Source organism: Leptodactylus fuscus, chromosome 3 (assembly GCF_031893055.1).
Source record: "Leptodactylus fuscus isolate aLepFus1 chromosome 3, aLepFus1.hap2, whole genome shotgun sequence".
NCBI lineage: Eukaryota > Metazoa > Chordata > Amphibia > Anura > Leptodactylidae > Leptodactylus > Leptodactylus fuscus.
The window spans coordinates 244,701,701-244,725,907 of record NC_134267.1 but is presented as its reverse complement, the minus strand read 5'-3'; the positions used below and the strand labels follow the sequence as shown (position 1 = coordinate 244,725,907).

Sequence of the window (24,207 nt, the reverse complement as noted above, 5' to 3'; positions counted from 1 at the left end):
AGGAGGAGATGATGGTCAACAGTGTCAAAAGCTGCAGAGAGGTCCAGAAGAATAAGAAGAGAGAAGTCACCATTGGATTTAGCCTTTAGTAGATCATTAGAGACTTTTGTGAGAGCCGTTTCAGTAGAGTGCAGAGCGCGGAAACCAGATTGTAAGGGGTCAAGCAGAGAGTTAGCAGAGAGATAGCGGATTAAACGAGAATAAACCAGGCGTTCCAAGAGTTTAGAGATGAAGGGGAGGTTAGAGACGGGTCGATAGTTAGTAGCACAGGACGGGTCCAGGGAGGGTTTTTTCAGTAGCGGGGTTATAACAGCATGCTTGAAGGAGGATGGGAAGATTCCAGAAGAGAGAGAGAGGTTAAATATTTTAGTAAGGTAAGTAGTGACAGCAGGGGACAGAGATTGGAGAAGGTGTGAGGGGAAGGGGTCACTACTGCAGGTTGTGGGGCGAGATGAAGAAAGTAGCTGGGAGACTTCCTCTTCTGTAACAGGTTCAAAAGATGAGAATGGACAGTCTGAAGTGCGGCTGGTGAGGGGATCAGTACTATCGTAGGTGGTGGGATCAATGCCACCTGGGGCTTGGGCAGTAATTTCCAGACGGGTCTTATCAATTTTATCATGGAAATACATGGCCAGGTCATCAGCACTAAGGTCTGTGAATGGCGTGGGTTATCTTCTCATACATGTAGTGTCCCCTCCTGATAACCAGCCATGATGTCCTTATTGTGGTCAGGTTATCTTCTCATACATGTACTGTCCTCCTTATAACCAGCCATGATGTCCTTATTGTGGTCGGGTTATCTTCTCATACATGTAGTGTCCCCTCCTTATAACCAGCCATGATGTCCTTATTGTGGTCGGGTTATCTTCTCATACATGTAGTGTCCCCTCCTGATAACCAGCCATGATGTCCTTATTGTGGTCAGGTTATCTTCTCATACATGTAGTGTGTCCTCCTGATAACCATCCATGATGTCCTTATTGTGGTCGGGTTATCTTCTCATACATGTAGTGTCCCCTCCTGATAACCAGCCATGATGTCCTTATTGTGGTCGGGTTATCTTCTCATACATGTAGTGTCCTCCTGATAACCAGCCATGATGTCCTTATTGTGGTCGGGTTATCTTCTCATACATCAAAGATAGACAACCAACCAAAAATAAGCAACCTAAAGTATATGCGTATATGCATGGGTTCCTTTTAGACTATACCAAGCCCTAAAGAAATCTGTGTCCTCACCATACACATAAAATATCCACAAGAAAAGCAATCGTGAGTATGACACTTAGTATAAAAGGAATATACTACACATCCAGTTTAGGTCATAATTTTATTTATTACATCATACACATATATAAAACATGGACATTAGAAGGGGAATCTACAAATACAAACTGACTGGGTAAAAGTGAAGTGCACAGATGGTACGAGGTCCCTTTAAGTATTTACATCCAATGGAATACACATGGATTAAGCTAATGCCAGAAAAGGACCTCAGCACTGGAGTCCGTTATACACCATGTGAGGACATTATATACACATAGCAATAGTATCAATAGCCGCTGAGGTATATATCACAAGTGGCCACTAAGTTATACACATTACCACAACAGCTCAAAAAAAAAAATGCTAGAAGTTTAAAGTTACCATGTGGTCCAATATATGTCTCCTATCCTTTAAAGTAATAGCATTGATACACACACATTGGTGACTATAACAACATAGGTTCACATGTATCCTATACCACTATATACAGGTTTAATAGCGCTGTGGCTTACCCATGTTGCCAATAGGAGGTATACAAGTCAGGACAGGCACTCACTCCCCAGTACCTGACGCGCGTTTCGGCTTTGCAGCCTTCGTCAGGAGGCCATGATGTCCTTATTGTGGTCGGGTTACCTTCTCATACATTTAGTGTTCCCTCGTGATAACCAGCCATGTTGTCCTTATTGTTGTCAGGTTATCTTCTCATACATGTAGTGTCCTCCTGATAACCAGCCATGATGTCCTTATTGTGGTCAGGTTATCTTCTCATACATGTAGTGTCCTCCTTATAACCAGTCATGATGTCCTTATTGTGGTCGGGTTATCTTCTCATACATGTAGTGTCCCCTCCTGATAACCAGCCATGTTGTCCTTATTGTGGTCAGGTTATCTTCTCATACATGTAGTGTCCTCCTGATAATCAGCCATGATGTCCTTATTGTGTTTGGGTTATCTTCTCATACATGTAGTGTCCTCCTGATAACCAGCCATGATGTCCTTATTGTGGTCAGGTTATCTTCTCATACATGTAGTGTCCTCCTGATAACCAGCCTTGATGTCCTTATTGTGGTCAGGTTATCTTCTCATACATGTAGTGTTCCCTCCTAATAACCAGCCATGATGTCCTTATTGTGGTCAGGTTATCTTCTCATACATGTAGTGTCCCCTCCTGATAACCAGCCATGTTGTCCTTATTGTTGTCGGGTTATCTTCTCATACATGTAGTGTCCCCTCCTGATAACCAGCCATGATGTCCTTATTGTGGTCAGGTTATCTTCTCATACATGTAGTGTCCCCTCCTGATAACCAGCCATGATGTCCTTATTGTGGTCAGGTTATCTTCTCATACATGTAGTGTCCTCCTGATAACCAGCCATGATGTCCTTATTGTGGTCGGGTTATCTTCTCATACATGTAGTGTCCTCCTGATAACCAGCCATGATGTCCTTATTGTGGTCGGGTTATCTTCTCATACATGTAGTGTCCTCCTGATAACCAGCCATGATGTCCTTATTGTGGTCGGGTTATCTTCTCATACATGTAGTGTCCTCCTGATAACCAGCCATGATGTCCTTATTGTGGTCGGGTTATCTTCTCATACATGTAGTGTCCTCCTGATAACCAGCCATGATGTCCTTATTGTGGTCAGGTTACCTTCTCATACATGTAGTGTCCTCCTGATAATCAGCCATGATGTCCTTATTGTGTTTGGGTTATCTTCTCATACATGTAGTGTCCTCCTGATAACCAGCCATGATGTCCTTATTGTGGTCAGGTTATCTTCTCATACATGTAGTGTCCTCCTGATAACCAGCCATGATGTCCTTATTGTGGTCAGGTTATCTTCTCATACATGTAGTGTCCTCCTGATAACCAGCCATGATATCCTTATTGTGGTCGGGTTATCTTCTCATACATGTAGTGTCCTCCTAATAACCAGCCATGATGTCCTTATTGTGGTTGGGTTATCTTCTCATACATGTAGTGTTCCCTCCTGATAACCAGCCATGATGTCCTTATTGTGGTCAGGTTATCTTCTCATACATGTAGTGTCCCCTCCTGATAACCAGCCATGATGTCCTTATTGTGGTCGGGTTATTTTCTCATACATGTAGTGTCCTCCTGATAACCAGCCATGATGTCCTTATTGTCAGGTTATCTTCTCATACATGTAGTGTCCTCCTGATAACCAGCCATGATATCCTTATTGTGGTCAGGTTACCTTCTCATACATGTAGTGTCCTATTTGGCTTAGCTTGAGGTTGTAATAGAATAATGTCTCTGAGGTAGATGAAAGCAGATGGAAGTGTTTTACGACAATCCTATTAATATTATAACTGCAAAAGTTTGTGGGTTTGTGAGTTTTGGATGTTCGGATGTTTGTTCCTCAATCACGCAAAACCTGTTCCACCGATTTGGCTGAAATTTTCCACAAACATAGTTAATACACCCGATTGCGCAATAGGCTACTTTTCGTCACAATAGCGCACATACATTTGTGCCAGGACCCCCACAAAACCCAAACTCACACAAGCAAGCCACAAAATTCCTATTGCCCTCTACAGCCTCGCCCCTAACCCCACACAATCACATATACATATACTTTACCACTTTGCCCCTCACCTTACCGATACTCCAGGAGGCCCTCTTTAACACTCCGGAGCAGCCATGTTTGCCGACCCCCACCGCTCTGACAATCTGCGACACCGCCCACCCATGTCAATACCCCTAGGCGGTCTAATAAATGCAAAAAAAAAAAAGTTTAAAAAAAGTTAAAAAAATTAAAAAGGATTAAAAATTCAGATCACTCCCCTTTCCCTAGAACACATATAAAAGTAGTTAAATACCGTGAAATACATACATGTTAGGTATCCGCGCGTCCGAAATCGCCCGCTCTACAAAGCTATACAAATATTTTTCCTGTTTGGTAAACGCCGTAGCGGGAAAAATGGTCAAAAGTGCCAAACCGCCATTTTTTCACTGTTTTGATTCTGATAAAAAATTTGAATAAAAAGTGATCAAAGCAATAACATTTCCCGAAAATGGTAGAACTACAAAGTACACCCGGTCCCGCAAAAAAAAGACGCCCTATGCATCCCCGTACACGCACGTATAAAAAAGTTACGGCTGTCGGACTATGGCGACTTTTCAAAAAAAAAAAATTTTTAACACAGTTTTGGATTTTTTTTAAGGGGTCAAAATGTAAATGAAACCATATAAATTTGGTATCCCCGGAATCGTAACGAAACACAGAATACAGGGGACATGTCATTTTGGTTGCACAGTGAACGCCGTAAAACCAAAGCCCGTAAGAAAGTCGCAGAAATGCATTTTTTCTTCAAATCCACCCCATTCTGAATTTTTTCCCTGCTTCCCAGTACATTATATAGAATAACTAATGGTGGCATCATGAAGAAAAATTTGTCCCAGGAAAAATTAAGACCTCATATGGCTCTGGGAGCAGAGAAATAAAAAAGTTATGGGGTTTGGAAGGAGGGGAGTCAAATCAAAAAATGCCATCGGCGGGAAAGGGTTAACTTAAAATACTTCTGTCCCAAAGTCACTATGTAAAGTTTCTCACAACACCGTATATATAGCAGCTCAAATACAAAGTAACTGCAACACAAAAGTCTCACGGATTCTCTGAATTACAGCAAAAACAAGATACAAAGTTACTTCATATCCCAGACCTTATACACAGTACGAAAACCTTACCCGCGCCTGTATATACCCACTGCTACAATCACCGCAGACCAAGTCGCGGGTACCAGCTAGTGAATAGAATAAATGAGATGTGGCTTTAGAGGCTCTGTGAAAGAGATAGAGGAATATCTGGCTCATGTCCTAATAGTAGAGGTTCTTAAGCTAAATTTGGGGAAATCAGAGTGTCCCCTTTTATTCGATACATCATAGAATAGTGGAGGTGGCGCTCTCAGGTCAAGGAGGATATACACGTATTGGACAACAGAAACTTTATTAGTAAACTGCACTTGGTATATCCTCCTTGACCTGAGCGCCGCTTCCACTATTCTATGATGTAGCTGTCTGTTCCCGTTTCCCCTGGTAATCGGAGGTCCATATGACAACACCCATCCATTATATAACACTATGTATGTGATAGTTATTTATGCCAAGTGCTGGAATATTCAGTGCAGACCACTGATGGACAGGTCTGGTCACCAGGAGATGACACAGCTTAGGGGAGAATGATAGACTTATTATTACATTGTTCAAAGTGAAGATAAAGTGACCAATCCCTTTACATTTCTGATTTTTTAGTTATTTTATGCCACTTATTGTAAACAGTCAATATAAGAAAACACAAGGCGAGTGATAAGAATAGAAGAAACTGGGGTAATGTGGAATGGCCGGTAACCATAAATCTATCACTGATATATCATCATCTGCATGTGTGTTTCCAGCCTATAATAGGAATGGTATACATCTCTCTAATATGTGATGTTATAAGAAAATCCCTCAATCCATTGTTATTCCTTACAGAAAATCCTGGTAAGAACTCTGAAGGAGAAGATAGAGAAATGATGGAGCGCTCCTCTGGAGAAAACCTCATTGCCCCTAATGTACATCCAGGACGTCACAGTACAGATCCATCATATAATCCCCCGAATCATGAGGAACCTTCTGACCAACCACAGACTGTGACCACAAGTACTAGGAAGAAAGGGGGGAGAAGGTTTCACTGTGAGGAATGTGGAAAAGAATTTACACAAAAAACACATCTCAAAATACACAAAAGAATTCACACAGGAGAGAAGCCATATTCATGTGCAGAATGTGGGAAATGTTTTACCCAGAGAGCACATCGTATTTCACATGCCAGAATTCACACAGGAGAGAAGCCATATTCATGTTCAGAATGTGGGAAGTGTTTTACAATGTGTTCAAGTCTTGTTACACATCAGAGAATTCACACAGAAGAGACATATTCATGTGCGGAATGTGGGAAATGTTTCACTCGAAAGGCAAATCTTGAAGGTCATGAGAAAACTCACACAGGAGAAAAGCCATATTCATGCTCAGAATGTGGGAAATGTTTTATTCATAAATCAAATCTTATTACACATCAGAGAAGTCACACAGGAGAGAAGCCATATTCATGTGCAGAATGTGGGAAGTGTTTTACTCAGAAATCAACTCTTTATAGGCACAAGAGAACTCACACAGGAGAGAAGCCATATTCATGTGCAGAATGCGGGAAATTTTTTACACTTAAATCATGTCTTAATGTGCATGTGAGAATTCATACAGGAGAGAAGCCATATTCATGTGCAGAATGTGGGAAATGTTTTATTCAGAAAGTAAATCTTAAAAAACATCAGAGAAGTCACACAGGAGAGAAGTCATATTGATGTTTATGTGTAGATAAAGGGGTTTCGGTAATACAGGCCAGCAGGTGTATTCTCAACAGGAACTTCTTATCCATCCAAAGTAGCACCAGAAGACCACGTATGGATGGATGAGGAGGATACTTTACTCCAAGTCAGGGTACAACATGTCCTGTTTCTAGAGCAAACCAATACCCTGTGAGTGTGGGCAGGAATGTATGTGACATAGACTTGTAGTAACGTCTCCTCTTCATCCATATGTGATCACCTGGTTAGACTTCAGAGTCATGTGAGCAGCGACGGGAAAAGCTGACACTGCTGACATTTCCTTCTGTAGATCTCTCCTATAATAAATGGCTGCAGTCGGGTTGTTGGTGATTTCCTTCCATCTCCTTTATCTCTTCTACTGTATGAATGAAGATGAGATAATGATGTGTCCACATATGTCCTAGAATGAATCTCTCCATGGGGAGTCCGTCCTCTTCTACATGACTGTAGTCGTAGTCACTGCAGGCCACACATTATGGAGGGAGGAGAAGGATTACAAGTAAACCTAACCCCACATTGCTGCCCACGAGAAGCCTTCTAGTTGTCTTCCCATTCACATCACAGGGATTTATGAGAACAGCTGCACAATGACTCTCATCATCCGGCTCTGAACATGAGGCCGAATCTTGTGCTGAGAGAATTTATAAGAAACTGATTTTCCCTGTCATCCTACCAGCGGCACAATATGGGATATTTTCTGCCCAGGCGGACAGGCGGAATTTTATTTAGCCAATTAAATTAACAACGCTTGCCCTATAAGAGGGCACAAGGACCCCCTCTGCGTGTTTTTTTTCTGTCCTGTGTGGACACGGACAGGTGGGGAGGACCTTGTGTCCTCCTGAAGGTCAGACTGTGTACTTACCTTCCTGGTCTTATCTTCTGATCATCTTCTTGCTTGTTTTTCTTTCCCTGTTGGAGAAGAAGTGTGGTTACTGAGGTCCTGTACCTCTCTCCCCCCACCGTAGCGCTCTTACCTGCATGTCTGTCGGCAGCTGTGGCGCTGCCCCGGATCTTGTATAATTAAATTGCTGGGAACTTGTGTTCCGCAGTGGTGTTGCACACCGGGCGTCTTTCCCTGCTGCACACTTCCAGTTCGCGGCTAGCGTGTACCGAAGTACACTTTTTTGTGTCTCTTTGGCTATTCCCTGGAATGTTTTGTATCCCGATCCCTACTGGAAGGTTGGGGGACCTTTGCTGACTGCCCTATAAGCATAAAAAACAAAAAAAACTTTGCAAGTCTTCAGTAGGTGATACCTTTTTTAATGGCTAACTCATAATGATGACAGAATATGACGTTTCGAAGCTTCCTCTGAGCTTCTTCTTCAGATATAACTAAAAACACTTTCTAGAGGCTGCATATTTATGTACAACAGGACACAGGGCTAGAATTACAGGAGGGAGGGGGAAGAGGCTTATTACTATATACTTATAACAACAAACAATCAATTGCCAGATCCCTCAGTTCTTATCTTAATGGCTGTCTTAATGATGTGTATAAAAAGACATAAACCCAGGTGAGATGTTCATCCCATTGTCCAATGTCTGGAATAGGGTCATGGCCTTGTACTCATAAATCAGTCGCTGTTTCCTTGATTTAAAGTTCCCTTTTAAGATCAAGATTTTCATGTCATTGGTGATATTATGATCTTCCTGGCAAAAATGACTTGGCACGGGAAGATCAGTTCTCTGTTGTTTGATTGTATGGCGATGTGAATTAATTCTCATTCTGAGTTTCTGACCAGTCTCTCCAACATACAGATTATCAGTGGAACATTTGGTGCAAATGATCAAATACACCACATTAGGTGTGTTACAGGTGAACGTACCTGGGATTCTATATTCCCTGTTAGAGTTTGGTATCTCTATCCTGTCAGTGGTCAGTATGTGCGGGCAGGTTTTGCTCCTCTTCTGTCCACATGGGAATGTTCCTTTGTTAGTTGGAGGTGACAGTGAGCTGCTAATAATCATATTCCTGAGGTTTGGTGTCTGTCTGTAGCACAGGAGAGGGGGGTCTGGAAATATGGATGTTAGACGGTTGTCTTTTTGTAGTAGTGGATGTAATTTGCGTGTGATTCCTCTCAGCGTCTCCAGGTGGGGGTTGTATGTGACGACCAGGGGCACCCGAGTGTTCTCCTGTTTGGTATTGTATTTTAATAACTCCGATCTTGGTATCCTGGTGGCTCTGGTGATTTGGTTATCAACTGTTCTTGGATGGTAACCCTGCCTCAAGAATGTGTTTTTGAGGCCCCCAAGGTGTTCGTCCCTATCTGCAGGGTCTGAACATATGCGATGGTATCTGATGGCCTGGCTGTATACAATGGAGTTCTTTATGTGTTTAGGATGAAAACTATCCCATCTTAGGTACGTAGGGCGGTCAATTGGTTTCCGATACAGCGATGTCTCAATTTTGTTGTCCTGTATCTTGATGACTGCATCCAGGAAGTTTATTTCGGAGAAGGAGTGATTGAGCATCAGGTTGATGGTGGGATGGAACTGGTTGAACTGTTCATGGAAGGTTTTCAGCTGTTCCTCAGACCCGGTCCAAATGATTAGGATATCATCAATGAAGCGATAGTAGGCCCGAGGCCTAATGGTGCAGGTGGATAGGAAGTCACTCTCAAGCTTGGCCATGAAGAGATTAGCGTACTGTGGCGCCATTTTGCTCCCCATTGCGGTGCCGGTCCGTTGTAAATAGATGCAGTCACCAAAGGAGAAGTAATTGTGAGTGAGGATGAATTTTGTCAGTTTCACCACCGATTCAGCGTTCATACCTCGCTTTTCCATGAAAAACTGGCAGGCATTTATACCGTCCTGGTGTGGGATGTTGGAGTACAGGGATTCTACATCCATGGTGGCCAGGATGGTTCCATCTGGAAGGGGACCTATAGTGGATAGTTTGTTTAATAGGTCTGTAGTATCCTGTAGGTAGCTGGCTGTATCCTTCACTAGGGGTTTCAGAGTGCCCTCCACCCATCCAGAGATTTGTTCAGTGAGAGTCCCAACATATGAGATGATCGGTCTCCCTGGGTTCCCAGGTTTGTGCAGTTTTGGAAGCATATAAAAAGTCCCTGTCCTAGGGCTTGCCGGTATGAGGCTGCTTAGGCTTATTGCTCCATCAGATAGGCCGGAGATAACCTTTTTTAGTTTTTTGGAGTACTCCACTGTGGGGTCTGAATCCAACTTGGAGTAGTAGTGTGTGTCATTCAGCTGTCTGTGTGCCTCCTGTATGTAGTCTGATGTGTTCATCATGACTATAGCGCCACCCTTGTCCGCTGGTTTAATGATGATGTCGTTATTATTTCTCAGAGATTTTATGGCCCTTCTTTCCTGGGCGCTGATGTTAGATGGCAGTGCTTTATTTGTATCCAGTATAGTGGATTTGACCATGTGTCTGAAACAGTCTATGTAATTATCCAAATCAAAATTTCGTCCAGTTGGAGGTGTCCAATCAGATGTCTCCTTTTTTGCTAAGATTGGAATCTCTGAAGGGGTAGGTTGAGTCTCCTCTGTGTCATCTGTGTCATGAAAATATTCCCTCAGGCGCAGTCTCCTGAAAAAATCCTCCATGTCGCTGCACAGTTCAATTTTATCCATGGTTTTAGAAGGACAAAATGAGAGTCCCCTGGAGAGTCCCCCAAATTCTGCTTTGGTGGGTTCATAGGTGGAGAGATTGATAACACAGTTCTGTGTTTCCAAATCCACATGTGAGTGGTCCCGGTTGTTGTTAGATATATATTTTGCTTTGTGTGTATTCTTGTAGAATCCTGCAGCAAGTCTCAGTCTGTGGAGTTTCTTTTGCTTATTGAGGATCAGAGATTTCTGCAGTTTCTCATAGTATTGTAGTAATGTTATCCTGGAGCTCTCCTCGATATTGTTCCATTTTGTTTTAATCTCCATTTGGATTTTACTCTTGATGCTGTAGAAGTGATGTATGAGGTGATTCCGCAGTCTCTCTGAAGTTCTATAACACAAGTTTTGTGCATAGTGAGTATTGTATGTAGATGCGATGGGGTTTGTGAGCCTGAGTCCTTTAGGAATTAATTTCTCTTTTCTGCAATTAGATAGGAAAAAGATGTCGCTGTCCAGCTGTGCCCGTTTCTTCAGAAGTGTTTTTAGGTCCTTAAATTTCCGGTAGATTCTGGTATCCTCCATTTGGTAAAAGGAAAATGTTTGTTTTGGTACCGTGTTAGCCAGTGGTTATAAAATATAAAAAACAAAAAAAACTTTGCAAGTCTTCAGTAGGTGATACCTTTTTTAATGGCTAACTCATAATGATGACAGAATATGACGTTTCGAAGCTTTTCTCTGAGCTTCTTCTTCAGATATAACTAAAAAACACTTTCTGCAGGCTGCATATTTATGTACAACAGGACACATAGGGATAGGATTACAGGAGGGGGGAGGGGGAGAGGCTTATTACTATATACTTATAACAACAAACAATCAATTGCCAGATCCCTCAGTTCTTATCTTAATGGCTGTCTTAATGATGTGTATAAAAAGACATAAACCCAGGTGAGATGTTCATGTTCAACCCCCACCTGGAGACGCTGAGAGGAATCACACGCAAATTACATCCACTACTGCAAAAAGACAACCGTCTAACATCCATATTTCCAGATCCCCCTCTCCTGTGCTACAGACAGCCACCAAACCTCAGGAATATGATTATTAGCAGCTCACTGTCACCTCCAACTAACAAAGGAACATTTCCATGTGGACAGAAGAGGTGCAAAACCTGCCCTCACTTACTGACTACTGACAGGATAGAGATCCCAAACTCTAACAGGGAATATCAAATCCCAGGTACATTCACCTGTAACACACCTAATGTAGTGTATTTGATCATTTGCACCAAATGTTCCACTGAAAATCTGTATGTTGGAGAGACTGGTCAGAAACTCCAAATGAGAATTAATTCACATCGCCATACAATCAAACAACAGAGAACTGATCTTCCCGTGCCAAGTCATTTTTGCCAGGAAGATCATAATATCACCAATGACATGAAAATCTTGATCTTAAAAGGGAACTTTAAATCAAGGAAACAGCGACTGATTTATGAGTACAAGGCCATGACCCTATTCCAGACGTTGGACAATGGGATGAACATCTCACCTGGGTTTATGTCTTTTTATACACATCATTAAGACAGCCATTAAGATAAGAACTGAGGGATCTGGCAATTGATTGTTTGTTGTTATAAGTATATAGTAATAAGCCTCTTCCCCCCTCCCTCCTGTAATTCTAGCCCTGTGTCCTGTTGTACATAAATATGCAGCCTCTAGAAAGTGTTTTTAGTTATATCTGAAGAAGAAGCTCAGAGGAAGCTTCGAAACGTCATATTCTGTCATCATTATGAGTTAGCCATTAAAAAAGGTATCACCTACTGAAGACTTGCAAAGTTTTTTTTGTTTTTTATATTTTATAACCACTGGCTAACACGGTACCAAAACAAACATTTTCCTTTTGCCCTATAAGCAGTCAATTTACGGGAAAACCAGGGATTTGTGTGTGGGGCGTCGGGTATGATAGCCCCGCCCCCTTCCGGGTCACTCTCCTTAAAGGAAGGTGCCAGATGCAGGCAAGAGGCCCTTCCTGGTGTACCCGTTATACTGGTGGAGTTCCTGCAGCTGTGGTGTGCATCATCTGTGCATCATTTCTGCATTCCTGCAGCCCATGAAACGCATCTCCTGTTGGATTGTTGCAAGTCTTTCGTGACAAACTTCAAAGCTCAAAGAGAACACAAAACGACACCGAGCAAACCAATGATAGTATAGTATTTGTATAACGATCTAATATATAGACAAAAAAAGATTAATAGACCAGATGGCCTCTCACCTGCTCCGGTTGTGACAATTGCGTTCACAACCACGTTTAGAGCTTTGCCATAATGGGCTGAAAGAGCAGATGGAGGGGGCAGCACGCCTTATATCCAACGGTAAACCAAAAGGAACCCGGGAACGACAATGGAGAAAGAAGAAAGAATATTGGCGGCGCTCACTGATCGAAAACAGGTCCTTTTATTGGAGAACAATAGGCACAACGCTAAAAACACCAAAGCGTTTCGGGCTCCACTTGGCCCTTTATCAAGTGCATAATCACTATAATTGGGGGGGGGGGGGGGAATGGGGGAAAGGGAGAAAAAAAGGGGAATGCAGCCATGCCATGCAGCAAAATACCACAATAAAGATTTTAGGGGTTTCCACGTGACACCAATAGATTGGATACCACCAGATACAACTGACAGAATCTCTACTTTAAATAAAAGACATGTTTTGGATGTACCAACTTAATACGTTACATCCAGCAGGCGTAAATATAGCATCGGAAGACGGCAATAAATAAGAATCCACTTCAACATTTCCTCTTTAATAAAATACATTCACCTTTTTTTCTCCCTTTCCCCCGTTTTCCTTCTCCCCCCCCCCCCCCAATTATAGTGATTATATGGACTTGGAGTTTTATATATTGGTTATTCCACATCACTATATTTTTTAATATCTCTGTATTTCTATTTTATCAATGTTTTCTCCTACCAGACAAATACTATTTTCTCTTCCCTATTTTATATCTTTAATATATCCCTTATTTTATACCATCACCCACTTCCTCTTCTTTTCCTATATTCGGCATATATTAACAGCAGAACACAAGTCTCCGCTTTGTAAAAGCACGCATGCGCGCATCGTGATCACATGTTAGCTTGCATGGATAACCTCCACAGAGCAGTGGACTACATCTTGGAGTCGTCCAGACAACAGCTAAAGCTCACCTCCAAATCCATGGCTATGTCTACGGCCACCAGGAGGCCTTTATGGCTAAAACCCTGGAGACCTGATCTCACCTCAAAATTTGTGCTATGCTCCCTTCCCTTTGAGCCTAGGAAGGTATTTGGCCGAGGGCTGGGTGATCTTATGGAAGGTCTAGCTGAGGGCAAAGGGAAATCCCTGCCACAAGCCTCCAGAGGAAGGAGACCTCCCCCTCCTAGGGGTCGAGGGTCAACATCTGGCCTTAGACGCCAGCAACAATGGCGGTCTAGATACCGTCCTAGAGGCGCGGGTTGTGGTAATCCCAGGGATGACCCCAAAAGGAAGCCTGAATTTTGATGGGGTGTCGCTCTCTGTGGTCATAATTCCTGTTGGAGGACGTCTTTTCCATTTTTCAGCGGCATGGAGAACCCACTTAGAAGATCTTTGGGTTCTACAGATGGTAGAACGCGGTTACTCCATAGAGTTAGATCATCTACCTCCCGACCAGTTTGTCATCACTCGGCTTCTTCCCATTGCTCAGTAATCCATCCTGGAAGCTTCGGTTTCGGAGACGTCACGTCTCCCCTCCCAGTACCCGCCCCCACACTCTCCTAACCCGCCCACACTCTCCTAACCTGGCAGGGAGAGGGCCGCGAAGGGAGAAGAAGACTGTAGCTGGACGGGCAGCGAGGACAAGAAGAAGGAGGAGCAGCCATCTCTAGAGGTAAGTGGACACCAGGGGGGACTAAGTAGCCAGAGGGTTAAAAAAAAAATCTTCTGGCTACTTAGTGATTCACTACACAGCATGGATTCTAACAATTAAAGCGGTCAATTGTTAGATTCCATGCTGTATAGTGAATAGGATTGTTTTTAAAATCTGATCTCCGATTAATAAAAAAAATCCCATTGACTTGCATTGGGATCGGAATTGTAATCAAGATCGGGTTCGAATGAAAAATGATCGGAAATCGGATTTTAAAATCGATCCTGAAAAGTCAGGATCGGCTCAACCCTATTAGATAGTCAACTGGGAGAAATCAGAGATCTTGTCAGCCACCTGGAAGAAATTCCTGGGTTTCATTGTGATTCAGAGTCGATGCAGATCTTCCTTTCCAGCCCAAGGAGGTTGAGAATAGAGGCTGCCGCCCGCTTCCTATTTCAGACCTGGCGAGTTACCATCCGCACCACCATGAGAGTCCTCGGCCTGATGTCATCCTCGGACAGGGTGGTTCCTTGCACTTTATGGCATTTGCGTCCCCTCCAGATGGAAGTGTTGAGAACCTGGAATGGCTCTCCACGGGGACTGCACAAGAAGATCTGCCTTTCTCCCTGTACCCATCTCTCCCTCAGATGGTGGATACACCTAAAAGACGGAAGGTCCATGGTCCCGACAGTGTGGACCCTGTTGAAAACAGATGCATCCCATCTGGGATGGGGAGCCCATCTGGAAGACAAGACTGTGCAAGGTCATTGGAGGAGGCTGGAGTTGGAAACGTCCAATATCAAAGAGCTCAGAGCAGTCTACCTGGTGCTTCTTCACTTTGCTCAGGATCTCAGAGGCAAAGCAGTGAAGGTTCGTTAAGACAATATGACCAAGGTGATCTATCTGAACAAACAAGGTGGCACCAGATCTCCAGCCCTGCTCAGAGAGGCGAATCTAATATTCTCCTGGGCAGAAAAAAATCTGACCTAGTTATCCGCTGTTCACATCAAGGGTCGGGTTATCACCATATCAGGAGAATGGTCTCTCACTCCAGATGTTTTTCAACAGATCGTCCAGAGATGGGGTCTCCCAGAGGTCGATCTTAAGGCAACCTGACTCAACGCCAAGGTGGGGACCTTCTGCTCTCTGTACCAGGAGGACAATCCCTTGGCAGTGGATGCCCTGTCCATCCCTTGGAGGTTCAGGCTGTTCTACATCTTCCCTCTAATTCTAATCATACTGAAGGTATTGATAAAAATAAGACAGAACCAAGCCTCGGGAATTGCCATAATCCTGTTCTGGCAAAAAAGGGCTTGGTTTGCCCAGCTCATGAAGATGAGTCAAAGCATATACTGGAGGCTTACCCCCCTCCCAGATCTGGTAACCCAAGGAGAGCTGAGATGCCAGGATCTGAGGAGACTCAACCTGACAGCCTGGAGGTTAGGAGGAATTAAGGAATAGATGACTGTCTCCAGCCTTTCTGAAGACTCTCGCAAGCGCCAGAGCTGTGTCTACTAATAACAACTACAAAAGAATTGGTAACATCATCTTCAATGCCTGGTGTCTTGAACATGAAATGGACTCCTCTGATCCCCCAATAAGAGCGATCCTGGATTTTCTTCAGAATGGACTAGACAGAGGGCTTGCTGCTGCCACCCTAAAGGTACATGTAGCCGCCCTGTCCGCCTATCTGGGGAGGCGTTTGTCTCAAGATCCTTTAATAAGCACGTTTATCAAAGGGGAACTAGGCTGAGACCTGTGGTTACAACTCCTGTCCACCAGTGGGACCTCAATACGGTCCTTTCGGCACTATTTATAAAACCTTTGGAGCCTCTGAAAGAGGTCAAACTAAAATTTCTGACTTACAAAACAGCATTTCTTCTGGCTATAATATCAGCCAAAAGGGTCAGTGAGCTGCAAGCTCTATCTTCGGAGGAGCCATATATCTCCTTTTTTCCTGACCGTGTTCAGGTCAGTTTCCTTACGGGCTTCAGACCCAAAATTCCTTCCACCACAAATATAAACTAGCTGATTACCTTACAAGCTTTTTTTCCATCTCCTTCCTCTGCTGATGAAGAAAAGTTCCATGCACTGGACCCCGTGAGATGCCTGAGGATCTACCTCCAGCGTACACATCCCTGGATGAGAACAGTCAGCGTTGTGTGTAAGCAGAGGATGAAGAATTGAGCTGCGGGGATATCTAGAGATTGAAATTCTTAAGGTGAACATGGCCATGATGGTAATGATGATATTGCCAATTCTTCTATGGATAGGACCTGGCAACTAGGGTTGAGCGATCGTGTTCAGAAAAGATTGGATTCCGATCGGCGATCGAGAAAATTTCACGATCGCGATCGGAATTCCGAACACGATCTTTTTAGGTGGGATCGAGATCGGTACTATTTCCCACAATGCTTTGCTTAGCCTTCACACTGAGTATATGCTGTATATTCAGTGTGAAGGCTCCGCTGCGGTTCCATAGGAATGAATGGAAGCAGCCGGCACACAGCCTTAACCCGCTGCGCGCCGGCTGCCTCCATTCATTCTAATGGGAGACTAAACATCTCTAGTAGCTACTTACTTCCAGAGATGGCTGCTCCGGTGCCCTCCTTCTTCGCCTTGCTGCCGCTCCACGCTGCTCCTCTCGCCTCGCTGCCCCGCCTCCCAGGTTAGTGTTTAAAGAGCTAGGAAGGCGGGGCTTGTGTCTTAGGAGAGTGTAGGCGGGTACAGGGCGGGGAGATGTGACGTCTTTTCAAATTAGTGGAGGATGCACTGCTAGTGTGTGTATATACAGTATAACATATATGTATATAAATATATATATATATATATATGTACAGTACAGAACAAAAGTTTGGTCACACCTTCTCATTCAAAGAGTTTTCTGTATTTTCATGACTATGACAATTGTAGATTCACACTGAAGGCATCAAAACTAAGAATTAACAAATGTAGAATTTACTTACCAAAAAGTGTGACCACAACTCAAAATCTATCTTATATTCATGGTTCTTCAAAGTAGCCACCTTTTGCTTTGCACACTCTTGACATTCTCTTGATGAGCTCCATGAGGTAGTCACCAGGAATGGTTCTCACTTCACAGGTGTGCCCTGTCAGGTGTAATACGTGGGATTTCTTACCTTATAAATGAGGTTGTGACCATCAGTTGTGTTGTGCAGAAGTCAGGTGGATACACAGCTGATAGTCCTACTGAATAGACTCTTAGAATTTGTATTATGGCAAGAAAAAAGCAGCTCAGTAAAGAAAAACGAGTGGCCATTATTACCATAAGAAATGATGGTCAGACACTCCGAAAAATTGGGAAAACTTTGAAAGTGTCCCCAAGAGCAGTTGCAAAAACAAAGAAACTGGTTGACATGAGGAAGGAAGACCAAGAGTCACCTCTGCTGCGGAGGATAAGTTCATCCGAGTCACCAGCCTCAGAAATCACAAGATAACAGCAGCTCAGGTTAGAGAGCAGGTCAATGCCACACAGAGTTCTAGCAGCAGACACATCTCTACAACAACTGGTAAGAGGAGACTTTGTGCAGCAGCCACCGGCCTTCATGGTAAAATAGCTGCTAGAAAACCACTGCTAAGGACCGGCAACAAGCAGAAAAGACCACAAGGAATGGACATTAGACCAGTGGGAATCTGTGCCAAGGTCTGATGAGTCCAAATGTGAGTTCCAACCACCGTGTCTTTGGTGAACGGATGGACTCTACATGCCTGGTTCCCACCGTGAAGCATGGAGGAGGAGGTGTGATGGTGTGGGGGAGCCAAGCTGGTGACACTGTTGGGGATTTCTTCAAATTTGAAGGCATACTGAACCAGCATGGCTACCACAGCATCTTGCAGCGGCATGCTATTCCATTCGGTTTGCGTTTAGTTGGACCATCCTGGACCTCCAGGCTGTGTAAGGGCTATATGACCAAGAAGAGTGATGGGGGGCTACGCCAGATGACCTGGCCTCCATAGTCACCAGACCTGAACCCAATCCAGATGGTTTGGGGTGAGTTGGACCGCAGAGTGAAGGCAAAAGGGCCAACAAGTGCTAAGCATCTCTGGGAACTCCTTCAAGACTGTTGGAAGACCATTCCCGGTGACTACCTCATGAAGCTCATCAAGAGAATGCCAAGAGTGTGCAAAGCAGGAATCAAAGCAAAAGGTGGCTACTTTGAAGAACTGAGAATATAAGACTTTCAGTTGTGTCACACTGTTTGGTAAGTCTATAATCCCACATGTGTTACTTCTGAGTTTTGATGCCTTCAGTGTGAATCTACAATTGTCATAGTCATGAAGATACAGAAAACTCTTTGAATGAGGTGTGGCCAAACTTTTGGTCTGTACTGTATGTATACACTCACCGCCCACTTTATTAGGTACACCATGCTAGTAACGGGTTGGACCCCCTTTTGCCTTCAGAACTGCCTCCATTCTTCGTGGCATAGATTCAACAAGGTGCTGGAAGCATTCCTCAGAGATTTTGGTCCATATTGACATGATGGCATCACACAGTTGCCGCAGATTTGTCGGCTGCACATCCATGATGCGAATCTCCCGTTCCACCACATCCCAAAGATGCTCCTCTATTGGATTGAGATCTGGTGACTGTGGAGGCCATTGGAGTACAGTGAACTCATTGTCATGTTCAAGAAACCAGTCTGAGATGATTCCAGCTTTATGACATGGCATTGCATTATCCTGCTGAAAGTAGCCATCAGATGTTGGGTACATTGTGGTCATAAAGGGATGGACATGGTCAGCAACAATACTCAGGTAGGCTTTGGCGTTGCAACGATGCTCAATTGGTACCAAGGGGCCCAAAGAGTGCCAAGAAAATATTCCCCACACCATGACACCACCACCACCAGCCTGAACCGTTGATACAAGGCAGGATGGATCCATGCTTTCATGTTGTTGACGCCAAATTCTGACCCTACCATCCGAATGTCGCAGCAGAAATCGAGACTCATCAGACCAGGCAACGTTTTTCCAATCTTCAATTGTCCAATTTCGATGAGCTTGTGCAAATTGTAGCCTCAGTTTCCTGTTCTTAGCTGAAAGGAGTGGCACCCGGTGTGGTCTTCTGCTGCTGTAGCCCATCTGCCTCAAAGTTCGACGTACTGTGCGGCGTTCAGAGATGCTCTTCTGGCTACCTAGGTTGTAACGGGTGGCTATTTGAGTCACTGTTGCCTTTCTATCAGCTCGAACCAGTCTGGCCAATCTCCTCTGACCTCTGGCATCAACAACGCATTTCCGCCCCCCACAGAACTGCCGCTCACTGGATGTTTTTTCTTTTTCGGACCATTCTCTGTAAACCCTAGAGATGGTTGTGCGTGAAAATCCCAGTAGATCAGCAGTTTCTGAAATACTCCGACCAGCCCTTCTGGCACCAACAACCATGCCACGTTCAAAGGCACTCAAATCACCTTTCTTCCCCATACTGATGCTCGGTTTGAACTGCAGGAGATTGTCTTGACCATGTCTACATGCCTAAATGCACTGAGTTGCCGCCATGTGATTGGCTGATTAGAAATTAAGTGTTAACGAGCAGTTGGACAGGTGTACCTAATAAAGTGGCCGGTGAGTGTATATAAAAATTCAGAATAAGAACAAAGCTCATTCACACTGTGTATCAGTCACCAGAACAGGAAAACAAAACATGAAATCACAGATTTATTTATTTTTTTAAGGTTAGCCCAGGCTAGACTGTATATTGGGTGAACAACAAGAAACTGATTGTATATAACAAAGTTATTTTTTGGAGCACTTTGCTGTTAATAAAGTAGTATTAATTTTAAAACAAATAGTTAACAAGGTTATCCGGTTTCTAACATAAAATGTAAAAAGTAAAAATGTATGTTTAAAGAATGTGTTTGGAGGTGAAACTGCTCTATTGCACAATAGACAAAATTAGATAATTGTCAATGAAAGGTTTACCTGTTTGTGTAAGGAGCCGGAGCAGATTCCCCCAGTCACTAGTCTATCCTATCTCTATTGAATAGTAGCACTAATCTGCACTGTGTAATTGCTTATTCATACAACTCTGGACAATGCAGCACAGTAGCACATAGTCTATATACCAGGATTGACCCTGTGTATTGTATAAATGAAGATCCCATTTTGATATTTACACAAACCTTAGGATAAGATCAAAATTTCACACTCCTGCAATTTCAGAAGAATCAGATTTATTCTTTGTACATTTCTTTTTTTATTTTCCACATACAGCACAACATCAAGATGGCTTTTCCTTTGTGTGAGTTCTCTGATAATCATTAAGTTTTACTTTTGAAATAACATATTTCCCACATTCTGTATATGGCTTCCCTTCTGTGTGAATCCTCTGATGTCTATTAAGACTTGATTTATCCTTAAAACATTTCCCACATTCTGAACATAAATACGGCTTCTCTCCTGTGTGAATTCTCACATGCTTAACAAGATTGCCTTTATTCATAAAACATTTCCCACATTCTGGGCATGAATATGGTTTCTCTCCTGTGTGAATACGTCGATGTCTACTAAGACTTGAATTATCTGTAAAACATTTCCCACACTCTGTACATAGATTTGGCTTCTCTCCTGTGTGAGTTCTCTGGTGTACAACAAAATGCTGTTTATTCAGAAAACATTTCCCACATTCTGAACATGAATAGGGCTTCTCTCCTGTGTGAATTTTCTGATGTCTAATAAGATTGTCTTTATTCACAAAACATTTCCCACATTCTGAGCATGAATATGGCTTCTCTCCAGTGTGAATTCTCTGATGTCTAATATAACTTGGGTTATCTGTAAAGCATTTCCCACATTCTGCACATGAATATGGCTTCTCTCCTGTGTGAATCCTTCTGTGTGTATCAAGACTTGATCTGTGTGTAAATTCTCTTCCACGTTCCCCACACTGAAATCTTTTCGCCTCTTTCTTCCTGGTACTTGTGGTCACAATCTGTGGTTGGTCAGAAGGTTCCCCATGATTTAGGGGATTATATGATGGATCTGTACTGTGATGTCCTGGATGTACATTAGGGGTAATGAGGTTTGCTCCTGAGGAGCGCTCCATCATATCTTCATCTTCTCCTTTATCACTTACTGATAACATGAAGTTTCCTTCAGAGATCGCACTGGGAATTTCTGTTGGGATAAAAAGATGGATTTTGTGATATTTTACCATAAACAGCAAGAAAATGATAACATTCTTATAAGAATGAAAACACACATGTGGTTTTTGATGCAGTTTATAATATATCAATGACAGAGTGAGAAACAGAAAGATAGACACTTGTAACAGCGGTGATCTGAGCTCACTGGCAGACCTGGCTACCTCCGTGCGTCCTCCTGTTTTTTAAGGAGTAGTGGTCTCACCTGCTAAGCTTCCTTCTGCCAATCCCTGACTGCCTGTCTATATATATATATATATATATATATATATATATATATATATATATAGGGTGGCCATATTATAACCTCAGGTGTTTGGAGTCGTGTGCAGGCTGACCCAATGGATGGAATTGCCTGAAAATTTGTATGTGTGCTAATCAAGGCATGGGGAAACGGACGGCATGGAAAAAATGGTCAGTTCCTGCTCTGTTTGTAAACTTGCATGCAGCTCTGCTGTTTGATGCCAGTCTGCAAGTTGGGTGCAAGTTCTCCATCCTGTCTTGTCTGAATGATGTCTTAGTCTGCCTGCCGTGTTTGGACAGTGAACCTTCTGTTTTGTATGATTGCCCTTTTAACTTCTGCCATGTATGCATCGGTTTCCCTGTGGACACATCATCCTTCTGTTGATTTTTCCCATGCAGACATTTGTCCTTCCACTATGTTAGCATCTCAGCTGTCATGTCCATGTTTGTCCTTACATCTGTCTTGTCTGAACTATGTCCATTCTGTTACTTATGCGTTTAGGCTTTTTTTTTTTCTTCTCCTACCTGTGTCCTTTTGGCTTCTGCCTCTGTTACTTACAGCCTCTAGGCTTCTGTCTCTGGCACCTGCTATCTATAAGTCCTGCCCTGAATTCATGTATTTTCCCTCTTCCTTGTGGATACTTCATATGGTATGGAAATTCTGATTGGAAGCAACACTAAAAAGCATCATTGCCATTGGAATGAACCATAATGAGTTATTCAGCTTGACAAGTCATTCTGGATATTTCATACATGCTACAAGTCCTTTGTGTTGTCTTCTCCACTTAGATGTTATTTCCCTTTTTTTAATGGGACTTAATAATTAAAAGCCCACAGACAATAAGGTGAAATCCCTAATTTGGGGATTATAAGCAAATTTGACCACAACAGTACCTGTGGTAACACCTCCTGGAATCTCCTCCTCCACTTCCCTCTTACACAGGTGATGGCCCCTCATCCTCTCTTCTTCAGCCTCCGCTTTAATATCAGTCACATCTTCTCCCTGATTTCTGGCAATGGCTCCATCTGTAGGAAACACACAGTGATGGGATAGATTGCCATGTGATGAGGAGATGATGGGAGTAGTAGTATCTAGAGGAGAAAGTCTCCGCTCCTTACACTGCTGATCAGTCCAGGAATCCGTCTCCTCTTCGGACTCATCTATAATCTCAACCTTAATATCCATCAGATCTTCACCCTAAACAGGGAAGAAATATTGTAAAATGACCTTTGGTTCAGTCCCTTTAGGGTCAGATTTTGGTGAGTCTTTAGCGCCCCCTACCTGCTGACTGTCTGGGACATTCTCCTCCGGGCAGTCCTGGGAATACAGAGGACTCAGGGGACATCTCTCGGGGGGATTTCTACTACTGGATCCATCTGTGGAGACACAAACACACAGTGACGGAATACATGAGCGGCTGGAGATCTGTCTATATGTCGCAAGAAAATGATGAAACTAGAATTTGATGACCAACTTTGTGGGGTCATTTCCCTAAAGAAAGTCACTGATTTGATGAAATCCTTGAACTGTTTTAGTGAAATGATGAAATACTATTGGTTAGATATGAGAAGTCTATATTTAGTAACACAGTGTTATTACATGTAGAGCCGGTGATACAACAATAGTCATTGAAACACAAATTATTTATTCGAAACTAATTAACACAAGAAATCGGTTCTCACCCTACAGCCCAATTTTTTGTGTCATGGTCAAGCACGTAATCTTGATTGGATAGCACAGCAGATCCTTGACCAGCTGGATGTCTAGGTCGACCGTTCACAATTTTGCACGTTGGCCACAGGCTTATTAATTCAGCTGTAAACTCACGGTCGTTGTTGCTTTGTAGTGTATGAGGACGACCTACTTCCAAAAATATTTTTAATAGCTCCACAATGATGAAGGTACAATCCTGAATCACGTAGTGTTCATTGTCAATAAAGCCTTAAAGACTTCACATCATCCGGTCCAGGTGAAACTGTCTGCACATCGCCCAAACTCCTTCCCTACCCCTAGGGCTTGTACCTTGTTGGTTCATCATTGTGAAAATTACGCATCCTCGCTGTTGACGTAAGGGTGAAGTTGCAGCCACCAAAATATTGGGTCTAACTTAATGCTGAATAGGTGTTGTGACGATTCACAACACCGTCAGGTAAGGGCTAGTTCACACGGGGGGCGGATCTTGGCACCGAGAGTGACGCGAGAACCGCGTCACTCTCGGGTCAAAACCCGCCTGCCACGACTGTCGCGGCTTCCTCACCCCAGAGTCGGCTCAAATGGTTGCTGCCACCAGGCGGAAGCCGCAGCTCACCAAGCCGCGGAAACCGCCTGAAGAAAGGGCTGCTCGCTAGTGGAAAATTGAAGGCTAGCGTTTCACAAAGAGCTCCATTGAGGCAAAATCCACGGTCAAAATCCGCTGAATTGGCCCCGTGTGAACTAGCCCTAAAGGGGCCGTTCTGGGCATTCTTACCTTACCATTTGTTATAAATACGACGCTATATCACTGCTCGGTGTCTCTCCTCTTCTTAGTCCTGTGTCCGTTGTAGTGTAAGGTTGGTCTTACACTAGCGTAATTTAAGGCTGCAGTTGCGTGTTTTCAATTGCGGACATATTGTATTCAGTGCGGCCTCTTACACCACTGTATATTTTTATCCGTCATATGCCGTGCCATAACAGGGGTCCGCACTGAA

General features: G+C 43.4%; 2 protein-coding genes across 2 annotated transcripts in view; one reads left to right on the top strand and one right to left on the bottom strand.

The window, feature by feature from the left end:
* Nucleotides 1-24,207, top strand: part of LOC142198389 (uncharacterized) — a 332,778-nt gene that overhangs the window by 107,705 nt on the left and 200,866 nt on the right. The window contains exons 9-10 of the mRNA XM_075269415.1: nt 5,985-6,126; nt 6,208-6,624. Coding sequence (XP_075125516.1) covers nt 5,985-6,126; nt 6,208-6,624 — 559 coding nt within the window. The remainder of the gene's footprint in view (nt 1-5,984; nt 6,127-6,207; nt 6,625-24,207) is intronic.
* On the bottom strand, nt 20,355-23,558 carry LOC142196975 (uncharacterized). The gene is made up of 4 exons (XM_075266944.1): nt 23,543-23,558; nt 23,238-23,461; nt 22,414-22,717; nt 20,355-21,250 (listed from the first exon to the last, which is right to left on the bottom strand). Exons 1-4 carry the CDS (start codon nt 23,556-23,558, stop codon nt 20,355-20,357), a joined length of 1,440 nt encoding a protein of 479 aa, XP_075123045.1.

Excerpts from the sequence above, each read along its gene's own strand:
- LOC142196975 (XM_075266944.1), bottom strand. Across the intron at positions 22,718-23,237 it reads TGCTATCCAATCAAGATTAC|GGTGAAGATCTGATGGATAT; the intron begins GTGCTTGACCAT and ends TTCCCTGTTTAG. Across the intron at positions 21,251-22,413 it reads TCCAGGAGGTGTTACCACAG|AAATTCCCAGTGCGATCTCT; the intron begins GTACTGTTGTGG and ends TTATCCCAACAG.